The following is a 25,895-nucleotide window of genomic DNA, read 5'->3' as shown; positions in this document are numbered from 1 at the left end:
ATGTCAACCTACAGTAAAGCAAAGCAGCAGACAACTATGAGGCTATGTGCAAAAATCAGCCTGACTTTTTTTTGGAACGCAAAGAAATCATCGTGACTAAAAATGCTTCTCGGAGCCATGGAAATGGAAGCATCAGCAAGAATCAAATAGTTTTTTTCCTTTTGGAGGCACTTATATACCATGTACCTAATGCTACCATGTGCCAAAATAATCCTAAGGCTGACCTTTTTTTATGTTGCTATAGAGCAGCAGTTACTTCCCAATAACCTGATCATCATCCCGATTTTATGACTTGGGAAGGCAAACTTGAAAAATTGCCACCAATTCTTGTTTTGAATGTTATATTTCTTGGCATGCCTTACTATAGAACCTATGGATATCAGATTCAGATATTAGAAATGTTCCATACTGTTAACTCAGAAGTCAGAACCAAATGAGGGGAAAACTGAATTAATAATGCAGTTCTGCAAATGAAACAATGAAGCAACAAAATGTTAAACGAATTGGAACATACGGCTGAAAATCGAAAGGCTGGCTGAATGTTGAATGTCCACGTAGCTGTCATTCTGTGCAGCACCAATTGTATGATGGAAGATCCATAATTTTGCATTTGAGAAGTTCTCTTGTACTCAACCGGTCCTTGAGCAATACCCAGAAGAAGACCCTATGTTTGTGCTGAGAACAAGAATTCCAGACCCATGAAAATGCCTGATGAACTTGTCTTCTACTAAGGTGTTTGTAAGTTTTTGAAGGAGCAAAAATAGATGAACCCCAAACATTTTGCCAAACATCAAAAGGTTGTGTAAGCGGCACTGAACCTAACTCCTCCGTCAGCTATTGTAGCTGAATAAAAGGACTGGGTAGACATGGGAAGGTGAAAGAGATCAAATAAATCCTGTGAGTCTTTGACTCGTTGAAATGAGTTGAATTTATTCTGGGCAAAGGAGTACAGCTCAGGGAAAGCATTCAAATGTATCTGGCCATTCCATATGTCCTGCCAAAAGACTCGAGTATGGTTTTATGCAAAATTATGGAACTTCAGTCTCACTCGTTCACGGCCGTGCCTGCCTGCAGCCTGCCTGGCTACCCACCGCCCGCTGGCGACTCGCAGAGCGGCATAGTCGCAGTCGTATGCAGAGGAAAGAGAATGAACAGTCACTGAGGACCGAGGAGTCGCTGCTCCGGCGTGCCTACGTCTGCGACTCTGCGTACGTATGTTTGTTACTAGGCTCACATACGCCGAATACTACTAGTGTCTGCGTACCTGGGGAGGGGCCCATCCGGCTCCCTAGGCCTAGGATGGTTGTCCCTCTCGCCCCGCCCTAGGGCCGGGCCTGAGTCTTAGGCGGTGTTGGGTTTGGTTCGACCCGCTTCCATACGTGGCATGTCGATAGCGCTTACATGAATCTCACAGATGGGACCCACATGTCAGCGGCAATACTGTTTGGCTCCCTGAAGTTTGTATCAATTTTTGGAGCATCTTAACTATCTCCAACAAAAAAACTCAAAACCAGGAATTTATAAATCTCATCGACAACAACAATTTTCATATACAAAGTATCTTTATTCGACACCGTGCAAGAATGATATTATTTTTCTAAGGTGATAAGCCATAATACGCGATTAATATGCTGCTAGAATATTATATTATTTTTTGAGCATCTTAGGGACCTTAAATGAAAAAACTCAAATATAAGAATTTGTAGATCTTATCGAGAGCTCATGGCATGAAAAAAACAATAACCTTTAGAATGGAGTATTTTCGAAGGGAGTCATTAAATGTTCAAAAATAATATAAAATTTGAGCACAACGGTAATCGTGACCAGGCTTGTCTGAGGTGAGATGTCCTCCTACTTCACGCCTTCAGTACACAAGGCCAGCAGCTGTCGCCCGCACCACACCGTCATGCCTCTCTCCTGCATACGTACGTCGCCTCCCCCCTCCAGCGCCGAGGAAGCTAAGCACGCTACGCCCACAGCACACTGCACACATGGCTTCCTCTTGCTCCTCCGCTCAACACCAACGGGACTGCCGCCGTCAAGAGGACTGTCGCCACGTACTCTCGGGCCCGCCGACGACCTCGCGCCGCGCGTCAAGCGCTGGCGGCTCACGTTGGCGTCCCCGGCTCTGTCGTCAGTGAAAGCCGCCTCGTGGGCGTCGTCTCCGTCCGGCTCCGCTGGAAAAACTGCCCCGCGGGCGGACAGGGCCGACAGGCCCAGGGCGTTGTCGTCGCTGGCGCCGTCCATGCATGAAAGCCGGCTCGTAGACGTCGTCGTCTCGCTCCACTGGAAAAATAGCCCCGCGGGCCACGGCCGGTCAAGTCCCAGCATGTGGTATGTAAAAGCCTAAAAGGTAGCTATGGAAGGTAGAGATGCAGTAGCAGCCGTTGCAGCTAGCAACCTGCAAGTGGCCGTTGGTTGTTGGAAAGTTGGAATTGCTAAGATTTACTCTATAAAGGTTACACAGTTCGATCTGTAGCCTTTTGGTGAAGTTGCGTTCTTGTTTTTTGGTGGTGCCTGATTTAGTTTATAACTTGTTTAGAGCTGTGAATAAATCATTTGCTTATCATCTTAGACTGCCTTATGTGTTGCTTTTCGTCTATGATGAAGAGAACCAGAACCGGACCATCATCATTTCGTGGTTCAGTTTTCGTTTTGTTATTATGACCATATTAGCAGTTTTGTGTTGAGTCGAGTGTGGGCAGATTGAACATGATTATTCCCTTGCGATGGTACGTAACAAAGATCATGCTGGTGACTATATATAAACCTTTTTTTATGAAAACTTTATTTTTTATTTGCCTGATCATAAAAAGTCATCATCTCAAATGTTCCTGGAGTACTATCCCCAAATCATTTTGCACACCATTTGAGATTTGACTAGCAGCGCTCTCCAGTTTGTAGGTAGCGGTACTGCAGGTGTAGTAGTATACTACTGCTCCACCAGTTAAGCGGTGCTCATGTCTTGGGCTCTTCAATTTCTGAGAAATTTGCTCTCCTTGTTCTCTGCTTTCTTGTTCAATGTGTATGGTAAGTGAATGTTGCTTATATGTAACACTTTGGTTGCAGATGAGACCATGATATTTTGATTCATATCATCCCTCGCCTAGGTATACTGAAATTCCACGGCACGCCAGGCCTTGTTTGGCTGCACATTATATTCACCTCAATCCACTTCAACATACGGGGACTCAGGTGGATACGGGTGCAGCCAAACAAGCCCTAATGTGGACGATGAGCGTGGAACATGCAACGATAGGTCGTATTCAGGTTGCCGGATCCGACTACCATGGCCCACAGGGACCAATGATGTAGTGCTGCCTGAAGCGCTACATGGAATTGATTGACCATGTCTTAATGTTCATCATCATAAGGAAATAATTATTACTGTAAAACTTGGTGAAGCATGTTAACCTCTGTAGAGGCCGCGTCTACATGTTATATAGCGCCCTGAGCTGACTAGGCGGACATCTTGTACAGACTACAAACCAACATCCTGAAGATCAGCCAGAGTTTACAACATACTTATGTTATCTATATACTAACAACTAATATCTATCTTGTACAACAAACACTAATGTTGCCCAATGATCAAGTGTCGGTTCTCAGTTTATTACATGATATAAGAGATAAACACGGACACACAAATCTTCATTTCGTAAAGAAAACCAAGGCAATATGTAATACTGGTAGTAACAAAATTCAAAGCACTCCTGAACAGACTTCTCTCCCACTTCCATTATTCATACATGCATGCATTGGCTAATTTTAGTTGAAGCGCCGACCATCGCCTTTGCTTCATGCTTGCTAATCAGTTTGTGTTTGTCTTGCTCTTGCCCATGTAGCAACAAGGACATATACTTTGTCGTACAACTTGTCCGAGAGTCGAAAGCAAGCAATTCTCCAGTTTCTCTTGAACAACAAAACACCAAATGCAATCCATGTACCAACCACAAAGCCGCACCCGAGTCCAAGATAAAAGAATGGTATCCCATAACCTTCTTCAGTTCTTCCCAGGCCACCCTGCTTTGGTGCATGACGCTCGCTCGAGCAATTGTTTTGAAGAGGATGTCCACAAAGACCGATGTTGCCAATGTACATAGATGGATACTCTGCATATAAGGTATCAAGCTGTACTCCCGATGGAATTCTTCCTGTAAGATCGTTGTATGATAATTCCAAGTAACTTAAGAACGTCAGATTTGACAGAGTGGCTGGTATTTCCCCTGAAAGCATGTTCCTCGAGAGGTCCAATGATTGCAGTGATCGCATTTCCCCGATCTTCTTTGGAATAACTCCGGTCAAGTGGTTCCTTGACAGATTCAAATTCACTAACCCAACAAGAGCAACTATTTCTTCTGTAATTTGTCCAGTTATGTTGTTTGAAGATAAATCAATGCTCATCATACATGTCTCCACAATTCTTTGAATGGAACCATAGTTCAATTCCTGCCCCTTCCAGGCCATAGACAAACTATTAAGATGAGAATCAATTCCATCATGGCCGTCATAACAACCCATCATGTATACGTTTGTCATAAATTTAAGATTTGATAGGTAGATCGGCAGAGAGCCTGATATTTTATTATTATTTAGATCCATGTACTGAAGGCGAGAAAGGTTTGTGATGTTCATTGGAATGCTACCAAAGAACTTGTTGTGACTTAATCGTATAACTCTTAATGATGTTAAGCTTCCAATCCACATTGGCAATCTTCCAGAGAATTTGTTCCAAGACAAATCTAGGAAGTGCACATTTGTCAAGTTTTGCATAGAAGACGGGAACTTTCCTGACAAACTATTGTTACTTAAGGCTACAAATTCCATATATTCCGTTACCCCAAGGCACAACGGTGGTTCTCCCTCTAAAAAAATGCTGGATAAGTCCAACACAACTAATTGCTGATATTTACAAAAGGATTCAGGAATATGACCGGTGAGTCGGTTGGAGAACAAAGACAACGATTCTAGATTGGCGGATCCAACAGCAGAGTGACTAGTGAGTCCTGACAACAAGTTATTGGATAAGTCCAACCACGTTATGTTTGGTGGCAGCATGGGTATCTGACCAGTTAATTTGTTTGAACTGAGGTAGAGTTGTAGAAGTGACATGGAGCCCATATCAGCCGGCAAAGTTCCGTTGAGTTGATTGTTGGAGATGTTCATGAACCAAACATTTGAAAAGGCATCGGAGAACCACTGTGGAAGCCTATCAGCTATACCTGCACTCGAGATATCAAGATAGGCGATGCTCACATTCCACTGAAGCCACCCAGGAAACAGTGGGCCCATCTGGCAGGATGCAAAGGATACATACTCTAATGTAGATGGTGGTTGCCAGTCCGAGCTGATCTCAATCTTGAGGGCATTATAGGACAAGTCTATATATTGCAAGCTTCTTGCACTAGCAAAGTGTTCCTCAGTTATCGTGCCATCCAGTTTATTTATACTTAGATCCAGATGGGTCAGATTACTAAGCTTTCCAATCTCATATGGGACATGTCCGTTTAGGTTGTTCCAACGAAGATTCAGAACAACCAAGCTCATGAATTGCCCTATCCATCTTGGTAACATCCCGGTTAAATGGTTTGAACCGAGGTCCAATTCTTGCAATTTGTTGGGTGAACATCGAGGTAGATTCCTAAACAGCTCAGCTATGTCACCATATAAAGTGCATTCAAGGTTCAGGACCTCCAAATTGCATAGGTTCTTAAGATTCGTGATCATGCTGCGCATGTTCTTGTCATCATCATGATAACCATAATGACAATAATCATTTGAAAGATCAAGGACTTGAAGGGATGTCATGTCTCCAAGAGCATCCGGAAATTGACCGTACATACTAGTGTAGCTGAGGTCAAGGAATCTAAGGCTTGTTATGTTCCAGAACCAGCTGGTCACCATTGGATGGTGGAAGGGGTTCCAAGAGGCATCCAGCTCCTCGAGATTTGTAAGGTTCAGGTGTGGCAGCGACTGGTTTGCGCTTGCAAGAGAGCAGCCTGAAAGATGGAGGGCCCTCAAAGAAGGAAGCATATTCATGACACGAGGCCAATCCGCTACTGTGCTGAGGTGCACTCTGTTCAAGTTAAGATATTGTATGGAAGGAATGTGTGTTAACCATGAGAGATCCATCGAGTTCATGCTGGGGAGGCCAATCCAGCTGGAAAGATCTAGATACTGCAGCCTTGACAAGTTGCCAAGCTGGGGAGGCACGCCACCGTAGAATGGCATGTCAGAGAGGTTAAGATACTTGAGATTCTTTAGAGAGCCCAAGAACTCGGGAAGACGACCCGTTGGCCCTGCTAGAGCATTCCCGCTGAGGTCAAGGTGCTCTAGGTGATCCAGAGCAAGCAAGGAAGGACTTATCTGGCCGACCAAATCTGGTCCGAAGGTGCTTCGAAGTCGAAGCTCGTGGACGTGGCCAGTTCGGTTGCTGCACCGGACGCCTCTCCACCGGCAGCAGTCTTGCTCGTCGTGGCGACCGTCTCGCCGCCACGAGCTGAGGACGCCGCCAGGGTCGCTGGTGACGCCGTGCTTGAATGCCAGCAGGGCGTCCCTCTCGTGTGGTATGCAGCTCGGGCTCGCTCTGTTACCACCGGCGGCTGGCTGGAGCTGCTGCTGCTGCTGCGTGGCGAGGAACAAGCAGCAGCAGCAGAGCAACACGAGCATGGCAGCAGCTAGGCGATGCATGGTGGCAACCATCGACAATAATGTCGCTATGGTGGCAGGATCAGTTCTGGAGTCAGGGTGGATCAGTTCTGGAGTGAGAGTGTTATTATTATAGACGGATGCAGAGGATACTGCAGATCGGTCAATTGACCGTGGACTGAGGTCGTCGCTCGGTCACCTTCCGTGTAGAAGCGGTCAGGCATCTGCGTACTGGCCCTGACTCCTCCGACGCGGATTGGATTGGATCGGCCGTCTCATCGGCTGACCGACGACCTCAGTCCACGGTCACCTTCCGTGTAGAAGCGGTCAGGCGTGTGTCAGTGTGGTCATCATCGATTCGATTATTGCCTCTGCCTCTCATCCCCTCACAAAAGCTTACTGTACATTAGTAGAGTACTCCCCATGGTGCCAAAAGAAAAGATGTTCTCACCTCTCGACAAGTTAACTTTTTTTTAACTTTGATCAAATATATATAACAAAATATTAATATTTATAATACATAATTAGTATCATTAGATATATTCTTAAATATATTTCATAATAAATTTATTGGGAGGTATAAATGCTATTAATATTTCTATAAATCTAGTCAAACTTGAGTTTGATCAGTATTAATCCCATAATAGACGGAGCGAGTATACAGTACTAGTTGATTGATTCATTGATTTCTTGACGGGTAAGGAAAAGCGCCGCGCTGATGGCCTCCGCGTTGCACCCCGTCTACGCGGAGAGACAGGACGCTAATTGCTTGGCTTGGGTGCCTCCTCTCCATCTGTTTGTTTCTGTGGCCGTCAGCAAGGGTTTCTGTACTGTCTTTTTGTTTACTTAATTAAGGTGTACGTTTATGGTAACAACCACTACCGGAAACTGGGTGTTTGCCGAGTGCATTCTATCGGGCACTCGGCGAAGAAGCTATTTGCCGAGTGCTATCAAAAAAACACTCGGCAGAATAATTGCACTCGGCAAAAGAGGCAAAAACACTTAGAAAAGTTTGGCACTCGGCAAACCAGAAAAAAAAACACTCGGCAAAAACTAGGCACTCGGCAAAGTCCACATCCGTTAGTACGTGTGTCGTCCGTTAGTACATTTGCCGAGTGTCCGTTAGTAGAAAACTCGACAAACAAATACGCTCAGCAAAAGAGACAAAAAACACTCGGCAAAGGGAGGCACTCGGCAAAGAAATATGTTTGCCGAGTGCTAAACCTGTGGCACTCGGCAAAGAAATATGTTTTGCCGAGAGTAAACATGTGGCACTCGGCAAATAATTTCTTTTTTTTCTCTTCTGACCTTGAAACATTTTCTACTCTCCACATACAACATGTGGTATTCCATGTGAAAATTTGGTATATTTCTGGATCTGTTTGCTATATTTAATTAATTTATTGCATTTCTAGGAATTTTTTGGTATAAGTCAAATTTGAACCACAAGTGATTCAAATAATAAAATAAAATAAGTAGAAAAATGGTATTCATGTTATTGAGTCCAGTGTGAGGCCTTACCCGGGAAATGAAAATAAATTTCGAACATCTTGGTCCGAAAACACGACCACGAACGTGTGGCCGATTGGTTTTCAAATTCTAAAAAAAGCAAATGAAGTCTGAAAATCATGAGATTTGTCATGATGTGATGATATCATACATGGAGGCTGTGGTAAAAAATTGAGAAGGTTTCGCATAATTTGTCACCTACGATGTTTACAAACCGAACCATCACAGAAGAAGGATCGTAGCGTTGAGAATGATCCGGTAAGATTTGGAGTCAAAGTGACGGTCGAATTGGGGTTTGGCTTCAAAACATTTTGTAAAGGCAATAGAGAACATAGATTATTTCATGTGAAATTTTGGTAATTTTTTGGATCCGTTTGATAATTTTAATTTATTAAGTGCAATTATAGAATTTTAATTGATATAAATTAAATTTGAGCTGTAACTGCATAAAATAATGGAATAATATTCGTAGGAAAATCAAATATATATTGTTGAGTCAATTGGACAAGGTATTTTCAAAGTACATCGGAAAAAAAGAAAAACACGTTATGGAAAAGAAGGAAAAGAAGGAAAATGAAAAAAAATGGGGTTTGCCGAGTGCCCCATTTGACACTCGCCCCGATTCGACACTCGGCAAAGCCCGATCCGACACTCGACAAACCTTCTTCATTTCCAGCCCGGCGCTCCCTCACCCACACACACGCACATACGCAAACTCACCCGCACACACGCACCTCCCGTGCCCGCGCCGCGTCGCCTTTGCTGGCTCCCGATACCCCCCCGCCGGCTCCCTCCCGCGTCGTCGGTCTCCCGCCGCCGGCCTTTCGTGCCTGCGCCCACGCCCACGCCGCGCCCGCCCCCTTCCCCCGACGCCGCCGGCCCCCTGCCCCTGGCGCCGCCCACTGCCCTCGGCCCCCGCCGACGCCGCCCCCTGCCCCCAACCCCCTGCGCCGCCCCCACCGCTCTTCAACGCATCTCTTTGCCAGTTCCTAGTTGGACCCATCCCCGACGACGAGCACCAACACAGGTATGGTGGCCTCTTCTATCCCAGAGTACGATCCGAGCGCCCATGACCTTGATGGAGAAGTGGACATGAGGGCGGGAGGAGGCAAGAAGCATGGCCGGTTCTGGATTGGCAATGGCACAATCAACACGCCTGGTACTCCCACTCTCTCCTAGCTTTGAGCACGGAGCACGAGTTCTAGCCTGGCGATACGCCCACGGCCGGACTCTACATGGTTCCAGATGGACACACTCCAGGTTATTTCTGTTTTATTCATCGTTCATTGATTTTTACAAACTTTTGCAATGCATTGTAACATTTGAATGAAATATTGTAGGCTCAGTTGTAACAAGAAACAAGGCTCTGGGAGAAGCTAGAGGCGAGGATGGAGGTAGAGCGGCAGAGGATGGAGGCAGAGCGGCTGCAGATGTTTAAAATGATGAGGGGTGTTTACGCTACAATCGGTCAACCTCCGTCATCGATGCCAGTGCCTCTTCCTCAACCTGCTCCAAATAATGTTTCTGACACTGTGAGTCACTTCACAACCTTATAATCACCGTTTCTAGTTTATAAATAATCAATCTTTTCTCCTTTGTGATGTGCGTATGTTTCTAGTTTCTAATTTCTAGTTTATTTCTAGTTTATAGTTAATCTTGAAATCACTGTTTTATTCTCAATCACTGTAACTTAGCTACTTTTAGTTTCCGCAGGATTAATCACTATTTTTAGTTGCTAGTTTATTTCTAATACTTGTATGTTTCGTTCTCAATCACTGTGAATAATTTATCTCTTCTTCTTTGTGCAGAATCAATCTACAACATCGAATGAGCCTTATGACCGACCGTGGTCACAGTGACTACGTTTATTTGCATTTCTTATGAGCTTGGAGAGCGACTGTGAACAAACTTACTTGTGAATCACGATGTTGGCTGACATGATAACAGACTAAACTGAAATACCTGAAACTAAATACTCAAACTGACCAAACTAACACCACAGCTAAGATTACATCCTTCACTGTCCAGTGGCAGACTAGCAGAGCTCTGCGCCCGGCGGCTGCATCATGCATTTGTGCGCCCCCCGCTGTGGAGCTCGTGCCCGGTGGCTGCGTCCCCGCACGGCTGGTGCTCGCTCCCAGAAAAGCTCGTGCGTTGCACAACTCGCGCTGGCGGCTAGCGCTCGCACTCGGAGGAGCTCGCGCACCCCGCGGCCGGAGCCCGGAGGCCCACTCACATCAAAGCTCGCCCATGGCCACAGCAGCAGCAGCCCGTAGGCACCCCCAAGTGCCACCGCCTCACCCCGTCCATGATCCACAACGAGCTCAGAGTCTCGCACCGTCGATTCCCTCTTCGAGCTTCGCGGCCTCGTCTTCTCCAATAGGACCATCCACGACACCGATGGGCGCCACCTACATATCGTTGACTATGGCCTCGGCTACGGGTTCCAGTGGCCGGGCCTGCTGCGCGTCCTCGCCGCAAGGGAACCGAAGCTCCGGCATGGACCTGCCGCAGACTACTGCCGGAGTGGACAAAAAATGCTAAGCATTGTAGGCTTTTGCTTTGAATGCGTGCTGAGTCGTTGGATACAGAATGGAGGGTGGAGATCGCAGGAAAGTTACAATGTAACTTTGGTCCGTAAAGTCACCCAATCTGGCTCCCTAATTTATGCCCTGTTCGCTTGAACTTATCAGCCCGGCTTATCAACCATGGTACAATGTTTTTCTCTTACAACAAAACAGCATCGGCCAGCTTATCAGCGGCAGAAACCATCATCCGAACAGCCCATTAGATGGTTCGGTGTGCAGTTTGTAAACGGTCTGCGTGTTGTATCAGCTGCTTTGGGCGTGTAATAATTAGTACTCTTTGTTCTTGTAGTCTTACTATCTTAGGCGGTGTTGGGTTTGGTTCACTACCGGAAATAGCAGGTTTGCCGAGTGCAAACAAGTTTGCCGAGTGCATTCTATCGGGCACTCGGCAAACAAGCTCTTTGTCGTCTTAGGCGGTGTTGGGTTTGGTTTGACCCGCCTCCATACGTGGCATGTCGATTTAGCGCTTACATGGATCTCACAGATGGGACCCACATGTCAGCGGCAGCATTGTTTGGCTCCCTGAAGTTTGTATCCATTTTTGGACCATCTTAACGATCTCGAACGAAAAAACTCAAAACCAGGAATTTATAAATCTCATTAACAACAACAATTTTCATATACAAAGTATCTTTATTCGACACCGTACAAGAATGTTATTATTTTTCTAAGGTGACAAGCCATAATACGCGATTAATATGCTGCTGGAATATTATATTATTTTTTTGAGCATCTTAAGGACCTCAAATGAAAAAACTCAAATATAAGAATTTGTAGATCTTATTGAGAGCTCATGGCATGTAAAAAAACAATAACTTTTAGAAAGGAGTATTTTCGAAGGGAGTCATTAAATGTTCAAAAATAATATAAAATTTGAGCACAACAGTAATCGTGTTGTGCTGCTTGTCGAGAGAGAGCGTATCCCCTTTTATAATTCAAAGGGTCAGCCATACAAGTCAGAGAGAGAAGGTGTACCGGCGCTACCTAGTCTTGTCCTTGCCCACGTCGTCGGGTACGGGGTGGTCATCGCCCTCCATTCCTGTTCATGCTCACGTCGTCGGGTACGGGTTGGCCATCGCCCTCCATCCCTGTTCATGCTCTGTCGCGTCGGGCAGGTAGCACAGTGTCTGCCTGACATGGCACAGCGGCACTGTGCGATGCGTGTGCGGGGCGTGGAGAGGTATGGTCCTCTACATGGCGGTTGACCTGAGTGTTTTCCCTTATCTGCTCCACCAGCTCCCCGGGCCCACACCGAGCGGGCATCCCCGATCGGCTGTCCTGGTCGGTCCCGACCGTATCGGTCAAGAAGTTGCGGTGTGCATAGGTCCAACATATCCCCGGTCAGGGGAACTCGGTCGGAGTCGGACTGTGGCCCTGCCCCGGACCAGGCCTCCTGGTCGGGGCGCCGACCAGGTCTCCTGGCCGAAGGAGCCGGTCGGGGGCCGAATCGTGGTCTCGGCCTGTCGTCGTGTATCTAGGCCGGCCTAGGCGCGCATCGTTGCTGCGCCGTCTGCTGGGCCGAGTGTTGCGGAAAAGCGGGTCCATTGGGGACCCCGGGTCTATGGACCCAACAGCTGGTCTATAAGCCGCTTGTGCTAATTTGTACGGCTGATTTGTTGTGAGAGAAAAACATTGTACCATGGCTGATAAGCCGACTGATAAGTTCAAGCGAACAGGCTAACCATAGACTAATTAGAAGTCAAAGCTAGATTTTAATATATAATCATAGAAAACAAGTGTAGAATTTGCTAACCTTGGGAGAAAAGACATGGAAGATGTTGATGCTTCATCAATAGAAGAGGACAACGCTTCGTCAATCAGGGGCATAATAGATCATTTGTATGGAAACAACCCATTCCTGGAGCTGGAGCTAGGCTGTGTCAAACGGTACCATATGCTCCACAAACTCCACAGTGGAGCTGCTACGGAGTTGCTGGAGCAGAGCTGCAAAAACTGGAGCAGAGCGGTCCCAAACATGCCCATAATGTATAAGACGGTCCAAGCTTCAAATTTTTAGAAGAGGACGAAGGAACTGATGAAAACTGGTAGATTCTATTGAGAAATGAAGCTTATCAAAGAATTAAATACTATGTTGATTTGGCGTCCTGAGAAATTTACAACTACTTGATAGGAAAGGAAAAAAAGATGAAATAAAGATAGCAATAGTTTTAAACCAAGAAATTGATTGGCTGATATATGGTTGTCCGTACCGGTGATGTAATTTAGATGGATAAAGGGATGACTAATGTAATCAAACAAAAAACTATTTACAAAAGTTAATTTAAGAAAAATCCAAATGTTATACGATGAAAAAAAATCTAGCTAGACCCGTGTTATTTGCGCGGGCCTCCCTGCTAGTTCTAACGACGACACAAATGTTCTCGTGGCCCTAAAAAATAAGAAAAAAGAAATATGGAGACGAGGCACACCATGTTCAGACAGCGATAATTTGTAATTTCGATGGATTACCAAATTCGCTTGCTGCCCGTGGGCCGTTGTGCTTTGGTAATTACCATGGCGTTTAATTGTAATTTCGAGTAAACTATCTTCTCCTGCTTAATGAAAACTGTGCCCGAGGCACGTTCGAGAAAAATATTTAGACAGCGATAACGTTGGCGTGTCTTGTAGAGCGGCAAAATAGAAGTTGCCCTGCAGAGCAGGCAGGCGTTGTTCTCCCGCAGCCACTTGGCAAGTTGGTGACGCAGGGACATGTACCTGTAGACTGCAGGGGAGGAGACCAAATTTGGGGTTCTCGAAACTGGTGTGAAGCTGAGAGCTCTGTTTTTTCTTTGAAAAAATCAGCTCTGATTTTGGTATTTGTTTGTTTGTATTTCACAAACTGTACACGGTTTGAAATTGAATTAGGTATTAATTATGCTCCTGATACAATGCAATGGATTAGCAGGGCATATATCCCTGGGGCAAGAACAAATTAAGGATGCAAGACATGACATGTATAGTCATGATAAACAGTATTTGACGTTGGGCCAAATCCCAATAACTTATTCGGTCACAAACTCAAAAATACAAGTACATGACTAATGACTTGAAAGTACAATACATATGCGAAGTGGATGATAAGGGAACAAAACTCGTGAAGCTAAGGCCGGCCGGACAGATAAAATCAAAACCAAAATGGACATGAACCAACACCGCAGTCAAAAAGGCTTGAATACACACATGAGAAACACCAACTGGATGACCTACACCAAATAATATTGCAAATCAAAACACATGAAGCCAGGGCGGACAGATAAAACGAAATAGCAAAATGGGCCTCACGACCCAACATCACAGCCGAAGGCTTCAGTACACATGAGTAATAAGCAGCACAATAGCTTGATTACAGACAACATGTTCAACACACAGCTAGGTTGAATAGTACATGTTCAACAAATCAAGCCAATCCATGAGGCCAACATCGGGTCCAACACATAGTTGACAAACTGAAAATCTGAAACACAACATAAGAAGTTCAACACTACTGGTTCGGAACATGGTCACATAAGCCCAAGCATGATTCACCAGATTCAATAAAAGGTAAGTATGTAGCTAAGCACAAAAGCACAAGCTGACCATTACTGTGCTCATTGCAAAGCTAGAAGGATCAAGTTTCTTTGCTTCTAATGGCCACTGCAGGCCTGTGAAATAGCCTTAATTTTAGGTTGCTTCTTCCTTGGACCTTTACACTTGCACTGTGCATGCATAACAGTAAAAATCAGGAATTCTCTCAGCAAAGAAACAGCTATGCTGATCCAAAAATAAAACATGTAGTAGAGATTACCTTATTGATCGTGATCCTCCAGAAGCTGATTTCCTTTTTCGTTCGTTGGAGGTTCCAAAGTTTGTCTATGGTGAGAAGGAAACTAATTAGAAGTGAAAGCTAGATTTCATATATAATCATAGAAAACAAGTGTATAATTGCTAACCTTGGTAGAAAAGACATGGAAGATGTTGATGCTTCATCAATACAAGAGGACAATGCTTCCGTGAGTTGGTGCGTTGGTGGTCCTCTGCATAATAAGCAAACAAAACCCATGAAGTTAAGCTCGATAGAATAAACTGACAAAATCAAAAACCAAAATTTGTAGGACCTAACATCACATCAGTTGGAGGGTTGAGTACAAAATATTATAACAAGCTGGATGTATTAGCATCCTACGCCTAGCTAGTTGTGTAGCCCGCATATTGCTTACTCTGTGGTAGTGGAAGCAGGCAGCGGATGCCATTCCCCTGTTGCCAGCTTCAGGATGCCGGCATTGGACAGCAATGCCCAGAGGTGGGTCACAAACTCCTCGCCTTTGGCCAGGTGCTCGATGTGTGCCTCCGCGTTGTCGGACGGCGCGACGTACAGGATTGTTTCCGCCCAGAACTCTGCAATTACCCTCCAGCATAACTTGTCGTCATTGAGCATCTCAAGTTGTCGTCCCAGCTCAACACCCTTTTGAAAGGTCGTCTGCTGCTCACGCTGGTGCGGTAGCGGTAGCTCTCGCATCTTGGTGTGCTTCTCCTTTTCTTCTATAGGTCTTGTTGCTAGTGCACCCTGTGCTTCCTGCAAGACTCTTTGAAACACTTGTTTGGTGAATGGTGATCAGGCTGTGCTCCGGGAGGAACTCCGGAAGAAAGGCCACTAGGTAGGCGCAGTATCTTGACAATGTTGTGGTAACTTCATGGAAAGTGTCGGTGTCGGCTAATCGGGGGAACCCTTCCTGCTGATCACAATGGCGCAGTGACATGTCACAGTAGCAGGTTGCTATGTGCCATATGAGGATGGTGTCCGTGTGAGTTTCTTGCTTGCAGGTCAATAACCAGTCATAACCAGCACTGCCCCTGCTTATCTCGTCCCTGTTTATCTGATCCATGTTAATCTTCAGAGAACTGGTACCGTTTGTTGGTGGACCATCTATATCTCAGAGAGTATTGGCAACCAACTCTCTCATGTTGTCCAGCTGCAGCATATCGACTTCTTCTTCTACTGGGAGATGATTGATGAACCCATACGATGGTTGGGATAGCACAATTCTGTGGAACTAGGCTACAAGTGCCTTCTTGGGAGAGCGACGACGGTTGTAGTCTTGGAGAATTGAGTATTGGCCTATTTTGTTCCTCCAGTAAGCACCACCAGTTTGAGCTTGAAACGGGTCAAAAACATCCTGCGCATTAGGATTAGGCCTAAAACGGATGATGATGAGGCGGTCGTTGGGGAGACCATTGAGTTTTCGAAAAGCAGTGTGTATTGGACACCAATAGATGGCCAAAAGATTTTTAACCAGCAACGACATTGGGGTCTCAAATAGTGTACACAATGACATAAACGCTGCAATCGCGATTGGAATAATGGCACTAGACAAGACTGAAATGATCATTGTGAATGCCTCCATTAACTTTTGTGCAGCATCAATGTACTTCAATCCTGATTCTATGATTGGGAGGGAGGCGGTGAAGAAGTAATCGTGAAGGAAAGCCAACTGCACCTTGCTAAAAGCCGGCACAAGCTGTAGGAGACCAAATGTCCTTGTCCTCATTCGGCAGGTCATCTCGCTGCACCAAATCTTTGACAGTGACCCATTCCCCATTTCCCCCCTGCACAAAGGGATATCTGCAACAATCCAGCACCAGCAGACTGCTGTTACGGTGAGCATCATCATCATCAAAGAAGGGTGAGCTTGTTGACGACTTGCTGGACTCCCGCTTCATGTAGTCAGCAACTGCTTTGGTCTGGCAATCCAAGGTGGAGTCTGATGTATTAACAAACAGAGTTAAAAACGCCACGAGAAAAGGTAGACCCATCTGCAGGAGTCCGTCCAGCCATCGCCACCAGCACCAGTTGCAATTGCAAACTGGAATCCGAGCCCATTCCAAATATTCCCAACCAAGGAAGACTAGCCACATGAGATAATTGTAACCATCTCGTGGACGGTAGCGGAGAGAATCGGCTCTCATGTTGGTGACAAGCAGTACATCCTCTTGAACTGGAACACTCAATAATATGCAGACGACGCCGGCGACGAGGAAAGGGGTAGATTCATCGATGTGGGAGGTGGAGTACACAGCTTTGGCAGAATAAAATGTGAGAGGAGCGGGAAGATAGTAGGCTGCCATTGCACCGTACTGGACGAGCCAGTGCCCCGAGCGACGGCGCTTTCCGACCAGGACACGCTGAACCAGGTAGAGGCCACCCAATGCCAATGACAAGGCCATGAATTTGGTTTTGAGGCTCAGCATCGCCGTTACCACTACGACTAGTGTGGAGAAGATCGCGGCCATGGAGACAGCAGCGGCCCCATTCTCTGTCAAGGCTCGTGGCATCATGAACAGCACAGGCTGTCAGGGGCGTGCTGGTTTGCAGTGCAGCACACCAGCCGTGAGCTAAAGATTTGGGAGGATCGTACGGAGACGGGGGCACACAGGACAGGCAGGAAGAATAGGAGAGGACTTGCTTGGGTTGGGTCGCTCCAGATGCAGTGGAGGACGACGGAATTAATACTACAAGCAGCGCTACCTAGCTAGGTCTTTCTTCTTATTCTTTTCTTTACAGATGGAAAAGAAAAGGGCTTCTTTTTCTTTAGCGTACATTTTTAACCACAAGAACAGACTGTTTGCCTTCCGTCGCCGCTAAGCGTTGTGTGGTTCGCACCACGTTCCTCCAGACGCGCTTTGCCTGCCACTCAGGGGAAAGTAAAAATCTGCTCTCAGTATCTGTATCTGTATTTTCTTCATTCGTCATTGTCCGTTACAACTATAGGTCAGACTCTCTCGGCCGTCAGTGCCATGTGGTCAGGGGCGAAGGGAGCTAGGATTTAGATATCAAACCGGTAACAATCATACGTGATGAAATACATATACGACTAGTGGAAGGCGCGCGCCCTTGCGCGCTGGTAGCTACAGGGCAGTTTATACATAAAGGATTGCACAATAGCATAGGGTGAAGCCATATTTAATTTCATAAGATACATCAGGCTGACAATGCATTTTAAAGCTGGCATCATAAGAAGCAGTTGTAGGTTTCATGAGCAGCATGTCCTAATTTGCATTTAAAATCACGGCCTGTAATAAGCACGGACCAAATGTAAACAAGACGGAACAAGGTGGGCCTGTATGTTTTCAGATCATGGTCATCATCGCGATCAAATGATAGACAGTAACACGGGGCATGATGGATTAAAGCAATGCTTGAGTAAAAGATCCGTACTTACATTTATGATACAAAGAGAGAATAGACAGGGTCTAAAAGTAGAGGTATTCTAAGATAATCATGCAGTGTACACAGGAGTGAAAACGTCTAAAAGTCCATAAACGTGTTGCCATGCTTTGTCCTGGAGGTGGTGTTATATACATAGGTTTGAGATGTCGAGGTAGACTGGCAGCTACTTGGGTTCTGCTGACCCATATCTGTACCATTAGAAAGAGGGTTATTTTTTACACTATGATCCATATCTGTTGCTGCATTTGTAGCATGATCTTAACATTCGACAGTAACATGTGACCAAAATAGCTGAGGTTCGCGCAACATCCTATATTAGATAATAATTCATCAGATTTATAACTCTACAAATGCAGGTGTCTCAGGTCTTTTCAAAGTTATGTTCATGTACAACTATTATGTCTTAGAATCATGAATTGAATGAGTTCTTACAGTTTAATCTCACACAAATCCAACTTACTGGTGCTTGATCAAACACCTTGGACACAATAATGATGAGATCCATGAGCTGGAGACCACACCGCTGGGCTGCCAGTAAGAACTGTTCACTTTCAGCAGCACCTATTCTGGTACGAAACAGAAGCAAAGAATGGGGGATTGGTGGAGGAAGTAAATCTCTAGAGTAAAGTTGATGCTCTTAAGCATTGTCTCTTGGCTATCTAAAAAGCAGCAAATCTAAGAAACAATCATTCTCTGATAACCTACACCACACTCCCTTCAATAAAACCATTCTTTGGAATTGCACTTTGTAATAATAATAATAATTTTACAGGCTTCCTCAAGCAGAAATAATACGACAATTGAGAAGAGTGGTAGATCTATGTATAGGAAACTAAAAAGTGATGTAAGGTGGACATAATAAGATTGGAAACTAAGTATTTACTCATTTCAGCAACGCCCATAGCTATACCAATGTCAGCTAGTTCAAGAGCAGGGGCATCATTGAATCCATCTTCAGTCATGGTTTTAAGGTAATTGTGTATGGAAAAGAATGCAAGAGCTGACATGTTCATACAGAATGTTAATTCAACAACGAGGAAAGAACAGTGACAAAATGTAACACGTTGGTTGAGTGGTTTTTAGGCTGAAGTGTAGATTACAAGGCTAAAAGGCAGGGAGGAACATTCTGCTCAAGCAAACATCGAGGACTGTTGTTAACTAATCTTGTCAAAGTTCCTAACTTGAAATGGACACTGAATTCTATTCAATCAAAAATGGACATATATATTGTGGGAAAAATAAGGTTATTTACTTCAATGCAGTTACAGTGTCGCTGCATCATCTATTGTAGAAAATTAATGGTTTCTGTGTGCTATGAAAACAAAACCACAGTAATCCGTATAATTGCTTGTGGTAATGTATTTGTAACTAAAAATGAAGTCAAGGATAAATGGGCAAACAACCTGCTAAGGCTCTGTTGTGGTTTCAGATGTAAAGAGTAAAGGGAATTGTTCTTATCAGCCTGCAAAAAGAAAAACATTTCATGTGAGAATCTGTTACAAGCTGTGTCACCATCAAATGTTGCTAACACAGCTAAAGGTTGTGGGCGAAGCTGGAACAATGGTATGCAAACTTTGCCGCCTTTACAACAGTTATTATAAAGTGAGTATAAGTACATAATAGTATGGATCTGCAATTTCACAAACTGAATGTAAGCAAAATTGTGTATAGAAACAAGGCCTTACAACATCTAAAAAGGCAACATGGTTTCCCCATGGCCTGGAATTGTATTGATCAGGTATCTGTCAGAGGTTCTGAATATAATGGCTCCACACTTGAAGCATGCAGTAAGCGTCATGTTCAAGGATAGTGAGGTGTGCTCACAGTGTTGCATTGCAGATCTCTAGATAATCACCTAAAACTGAAGTTTCTTTTGTAAGCTTAGCAAATATTGCAAGGATCAATTGTACTGGTACTTTTATTCTCTCAAACCTAAGTTTATCAGCAGCCAGGTATTTTATAGCATATAACTATCAAGTATCTTATCCATGGGTTAAGATCATGCCAGTTGCTAATTTCATTTTTACGGGGTGAGGAATAATTTGTCAGTAAAATGAAAACAAATAAAATGAGACTAAAGATGTCAATCTACAGTAAAGCAAAGCAGCAGACAACTATGAGGCTATGTGCAAAAATCAGCCTGACTTTTTTTGGAACGCAAAGAAATCATCGTGACTAAAAATGCTTCTCGGAGCCATGGAAATGGAAGCATCAGCAAGAATCAAATAGTTTTTTTCCTTTTGGAGGCACTTATATACCATGTACCTAATGCTACCATGTGCCAAAATAATCCTAAGGCTGACCTTTTTTTATGTTGCTATAGAGCAGCAGTTACATCCCAATAACCTGATCATCATCCCGATTTTATGACTTGGGAAGGCAAACTTGATAAATTGCCACCAATTCTTGTTTTGAATGTTATATTTCTTGGCATGCCTTACTATAGAACGTATGGATATCAGATTCAGATATTAGAAATGTTCCATACTGTTAACTCAGAAGTCAGAACCAAATAGGGGAAAACTGAATTAATAATGCAGTTCTGCAAATGAAACAATGAAGCAACAAAATGTTAAACGAATTGGAACATACGGCTGAAAATCGAAAGGCTGGCTGAATGTTGAATGTCCACGTAGCTGTCATTCTGTGCAGCACCAATTATATGATGGAAGATCCATAATTTTGCATTTGAGAAGTTCTCTTGTACTCAACCGGTCCTTGAGCAATACCCAGAAGAAGACCCTATGTTTGTGCTGAGAACAAGAATTCCAGACCCATGAAAATGCCTGATGAACTTGTCTTCTACTAAGGTGTTTGTAAGTTTTTGAAGGAGCAAAAATAGCTGAACCCCAAACATTTTGCCAAACATCAAAAGGTTGTGTAAGCGGCACTGAACCTAGCTCCTCCGTCAGCTATTGTAGCTGAATAAAGGACTGGGTAGACATGGGAAGGTGAAAGAGATCAAATAAATCCTGTGAGTCTTTGACTCGTTGAAATGAGATGAATTTATTCTGGGCAAAGGAGTACAGCTCAGGGAAAGCATTCAAATGTATCTGGCCATTCCATATGTCCTGCCAAAAGACTCGAGTATGGTTTTATGCAAAATTATGGAACTTCAGTCTCACTGGCCGTGCCTGCCTAGCTACCCGCCGCCCGTTGGCAACTCGCAGAGAGGCAGAGTCACAGTCGTATGCAGAGGAAAGAGAATGAACAGTCACTAACTCCGCGACTCGCAGTCGAAGACTCAAAGCGTCTCGCGTCGTCATGAGGACCGAGGAGTCGCTGCTGCGGCGTGCCTACGTCTGAGACTCTGCGTACGTATGGCTGTTACTAGGCTCACATACGCCGAATACTACTAGTGTTTGCATACCTGGGGAGGGGCCCATCCGGCTCCCTAGGACTAGGATGGTTGTCCCTCTCGCCCCGCCCCAGGGCCGGGCCTGAGTCTTAGGCGGTGTTGGGTTTGGTTCGACCCGCTTCCATACGTGGCATGTCGATTTAGCGCTTACATGGATCTCACAGATGGGACCCACATGTCCGCGGCAGTACTGTTTGGCTCCCTGAAGTTTGTATCAATTTTTGGACCATCTTAACGATCTCGAATGAAAAAAACGCAAAATCAGGAATTTATAAATCTCATCGACAACAACAATTTTCATATACAAATTATCTTTATTCGACACCGTACAAGACTGATTTTATTTTTCTAAGGTGACAAGCCATAATACGCGACTAATATGTTGCTGGAATATCTTAAGGGCCTTAAATGAAAAAACTCAAATATAAGAATTTGTAGATCTTATCGATAGCTCATGGCATGAAAAAAACAATAACTTTTAGAATGGAGTATTTTCGAAGGGACACTACGGGATACAGTAGCTTTGCCGAGTATTTTCGAAGGGACACTACGGGATACACCAAACTATAATTTTTGAAAACACTCAGCAAAGGCTTTGCTTTGCCGAGTGTAACACTCGGCATAGAACACACGACATCTACAGTGTTGGCAAACAGCTATTTGCCGAGTGTTTTTTATCGCACACTCGACAAATGGTTTGCCGAGTGTCAATAAACACTCGGCAAAAATAAACTCTCGGCAAAAAAAGTTAATGGGATGCCACGGTGATGGCGCTTTTGCCGAGTGCACGACAGAAAAACACTCGGCAAAGTTTCTCAATTTTGCCGAGTGTCAAGCCCAAAACACTCGACAAAGTTTCTAAACCTCACCGAGTGTTAAGCCCAACTTTGCTGAGTGTCAAGGCCACAACACTCGGCAAAGTTTAGACACTTTGCGAGTGTCACACCCAAAACACTTGGCAAACAAGCTCGCAACGGCCAGATTTTATGGTCACTTTGCCGAGTGTCCATTAGAATACACTCGGCAAAACCAAAACACTCGGCAAAGAAGGTTCACGGAATAACAGAAAATGGCCTCTTCGCCGAGTGTTTTGGGCGTGACACTCGGCAACTCCTCTGTTTGCCGAGTGTTACACTCAGCAAAGCGACCAATACCCCCCTTTTACTAATCTGTCACGTATAACGGACCCCTCTCGATTCACAATAAACCATCATAATTCACAATAAAACCTTCATCACAGGCATAATTATATATCACATGCATAATAAACCATCATCACAATTCACAATAAACCATCATCACAATTCACCATAAACCATTATCACAGGCATAATAAACCATCATCACAAGTCACAACTAACACTACTGGAATCTTGCTTTTTTCTGTGTGTGCGAAAACACATAGAAAAATGCGAATACCGTCAGAAAAATAATTTTCTGACGGTGTACCCTCAGAAAAATACCCATAGAAATATAATGACAGAAAAATCAAATTTTTCTGTGGGTTCACCAACAGAAACAATTTTTCTGTGGGTCTCACACCCACAGAAAAATTGTTTTTGCCCAGATTAAAACTAATTTTTCTGTGTGTTAATCCACACAGAAAAAAGAAATAAACGCACAAAAGAACACATGTTTTTTTTTCTGTCGGTCTAGGTGAACTCACAGAAAAATTCATTTCGCCCAGATTAAAAATAATATTACTTTGTAGCCAGCCTCACAAAAAAAAGAGTTAAACGCACAAAAAAATTATTTTAAAACAGTAGCAACAGCATATTAAAATATATATTTTTCATACAGTAATTTCTGTGCATGACCAACAAGGTTTCATTCAAATAATACACAAATATAGTACTCGAAGGGACCTGCTATCAGATAAAAGAAACGAAGCATTACTAATGGACCCGCTAGCAAATGAAAGAATCAAAGAATTAACTGCTGCTGTGAAAGAAACTCTCAATCAGCACTCCATCACCATATGTTAATCAAGAATGGAGGTGCTGGGCTTGAAGTTGAACGAGGATTTTGGTGGAGTGATGGTTGGGGTCTGAAGATGAAGCATACCTGTAGATTTACTCGTCTGAGCCGCCAGTATTCCTTTTGACTTGCTACCAGTAACAGAGTAGTCTGTTACACCATATGTTAAAATGAACGAGTTAGCTCAAGGTACTGCACATGATAAAATTCTATGAAACCAATTGCATAAGTATATTACATTGTTAATATAGAATGGCATCAGGTTTCTAATGCATCACAAAATGTGTCTAGTTAGAAGAACCACATACAGAGACAGCTAGTGAGCACCGGCTCTTACTTTCAACGATATGTATATTTTGCTTCACAAATAACGTATTAAACTGTTGATATAACTAGAGGTCTAGTGTAAATCCAATTGACTATATGTTGCCTCACTGCCAGCCTTCCTACTGTCCTCACTTGGCAATTGCTCCTGCTTAAAACCAAACATGTCCCAATGAGTGAAGGTATATATACACTACTACAACACGGGGATATAGTAACACCAACTTGTGTTACTATAGGCTAAAAAAAGTGTTACTAGCCCTCTTAGTAACATATTTTTTTATGTGTTCCAATTGGCCATGTTACTATAGACTGATCTATTGTAACATGGAATATGTGCTCTTTTATATATAGAAAAGTGTTACTACTTTGTAACACATTTATATATCTATTGGAACATTTGTCTAGTGTTACAGTGATTCTCTGTTGTAACACTTTTTTTAGCTATAATAACACTTCCATAATGTGATGGAGTACATAGTTTGTAACACATATCTACTGTAACATTGTCTAGTGTTACAGTGATTTTCTTTTGTAACAATTTTTAGTGTTCTAGTAACACTTCCACATTGTAGTAGAGTATATAGTGTGGAATGGAGTAACACATGGTTTACAACACATGTTTTACCTATTGTAACACATTCAACTTTTTAAATAAAATATTTATATTACCCTTATATATGGGCTACACATTGCAGAATCACACAAATATGACACATTATAGAATCTCATGAGCCGCAAATTTCAATAACCATAGCAAGATCCACAAATTATTTGAAGATTTCAACGTAATACTTGTTCAAATCAAGTGACAGTGCAGGTACATAATGATGTGGCTCTAGCTTGAGAGCAACTACATATAGTATTGAAGAGTACAAGCCCATACTACTAGAAATGAAAGTGTGATATCTAGTGTTCTTAAATTTCATTGCTTCTTCATCCATTTTTGCACACATCAATATAAGAATTCAGCCATTAATCATTTCAACCTGCAAAGAGAAAGTTATAACATTAAATATTATTCTATCTATGTTAGTTGATGTAAACTTAAAAGCTAGTACGAACATACAAATGTCAAAGTCCGAACAATTGTTACCACCTTTGGCAAGGGCATCACCAATGTTATTGTACCCAGGATGATTGATATCCACTTTGTAGAATTGATTTTGTCTCAACTCCACCAAAACATGTTTTTGGATTAGTGCTCAAAAGACCTTATTTGGATATTTTGTAGTCATGAGTACCACTGTGGACCGAACCTATATTAATTTGACGTATCACTTAGCGACCAACAAACATCATTTGTTTATCACGATAATGTTGTTAAGATAAGTGATATTTTGTTCACCTACCATCATTGGAGGAGGTTGCTCATATTTCGGACTCTTGTGGCATGTAGCCTTGTCATGAGCTACCTCTTATTGTGCAATGGTAGTCTCTCCAAGCACTCCATGATGATCCTTACATATGAAACAATATAAAACAAACATTTTACTATAATAAATATAAAAATATGGTTCTTAAATTTTGTACCTTTATTATTCTACCTCTATAGAATTCCTTGGGCAAGAATTAAACTGAAAGGAAGAGAATGGTAATTGCAATTATACAGTGTTATAATGTTATTTATCTTTAATAAATTGATATTATAAGTCTAATATATCATATTCAATGGTTCAATGAAAAGATGTACCACTATTTGTCTAGAGTCATTAGCAGAGCATTATTTGGACATTGTTTCTACTTCTAGAATTAGTAATTCCTTGTCATTAGTGTCACCTTAGCATTAGTTCCAATACAAATTCTTGTAAATCATAATCACTAGGCAAAAATATTGACATATAAACAAACTAAGAGTATATTATTCTTAAATACAACAAACTAGTTGATAACTTTTTTATTAGAAAAATAGATTATCATCGTCACTATATGTAGACTCACATGGTTCTTTGTTCTAGTAAAGAGGAGAAATGAAAATAGCATGAATTATTATAAAAAAAAGCCTTTGTAGATAAAGAAGTATTTCATGAACAAGAGATTTTACCAATTGATCATTCTGTTTAAGGAATCCATCTTTCTGATTTGGTGCAACACATTGAACTCTCTAAAAAATCTAAACAATATTAAAGCCAATAGGGACTAAATTATTTGAGAATATGCTAAATAAAGCAAATACCTTTTTTATAAGCATTGCTTGCTTCTTTAAATTACCATGACCACTTCCGCTACACAATTCTCCTAGAAAAGATAGAGAGTAACATTTCAATATAGAGTTACAACACAAAAG

At 43.1% G+C, this 25,895-nt stretch overlaps 1 protein-coding gene and 3 long non-coding RNA genes across 4 annotated transcripts; all 4 read right to left on the bottom strand.

Annotated features, from left to right (window-relative positions):
* Nucleotides 1–3,807: 3,807 nt before the first annotated feature.
* Nucleotides 3,808–6,872, bottom strand: LOC136479258 (receptor-like protein EIX2). Its single transcript, XM_066477184.1, has 2 exons — nt 6,848–6,872; nt 3,808–6,758 (listed from the first exon to the last, which is right to left on the bottom strand). Exons 1-2 carry the CDS (start codon nt 6,870–6,872, stop codon nt 3,808–3,810), a joined length of 2,976 nt encoding a protein of 991 aa, XP_066333281.1.
* A 7,243-nt stretch (nt 6,873–14,115) lies between these two features.
* Nucleotides 14,116–15,027, bottom strand: LOC136482414 (uncharacterized). Its single transcript, XR_010765062.1, has 4 exons — nt 14,942–15,027; nt 14,675–14,758; nt 14,530–14,594; nt 14,116–14,440 (listed from the first exon to the last, which is right to left on the bottom strand). It is a non-coding gene; the product is annotated as an uncharacterized lncRNA (long non-coding RNA).
* Nucleotides 15,028–18,085: 3,058 nt separating this feature from the next.
* Nucleotides 18,086–19,640, bottom strand: LOC136483217 (uncharacterized). The gene is made up of 3 exons (XR_010765354.1): nt 19,353–19,640; nt 18,382–18,515; nt 18,086–18,137 (listed from the first exon to the last, which is right to left on the bottom strand). It is a non-coding gene; the product is annotated as an uncharacterized lncRNA (long non-coding RNA).
* Nucleotides 19,641–24,390: 4,750 nt separating this feature from the next.
* LOC136481590 (uncharacterized) lies at nt 24,391–25,714 on the bottom strand. The gene is made up of 4 exons (XR_010764781.1): nt 25,653–25,714; nt 24,961–25,068; nt 24,708–24,867; nt 24,391–24,597 (listed from the first exon to the last, which is right to left on the bottom strand). It is a non-coding gene; the product is annotated as an uncharacterized lncRNA (long non-coding RNA).
* Nucleotides 25,715–25,895: the final 181 nt, after the last annotated feature.

Source organism: Miscanthus floridulus, chromosome 9, assembly GCF_019320115.1.
Source record: "Miscanthus floridulus cultivar M001 chromosome 9, ASM1932011v1, whole genome shotgun sequence".
Taxonomy (NCBI): domain Eukaryota; kingdom Viridiplantae; phylum Streptophyta; class Magnoliopsida; order Poales; family Poaceae; genus Miscanthus; species Miscanthus floridulus.
This window is presented reverse-complemented; position numbering and strand designations above follow the sequence as displayed.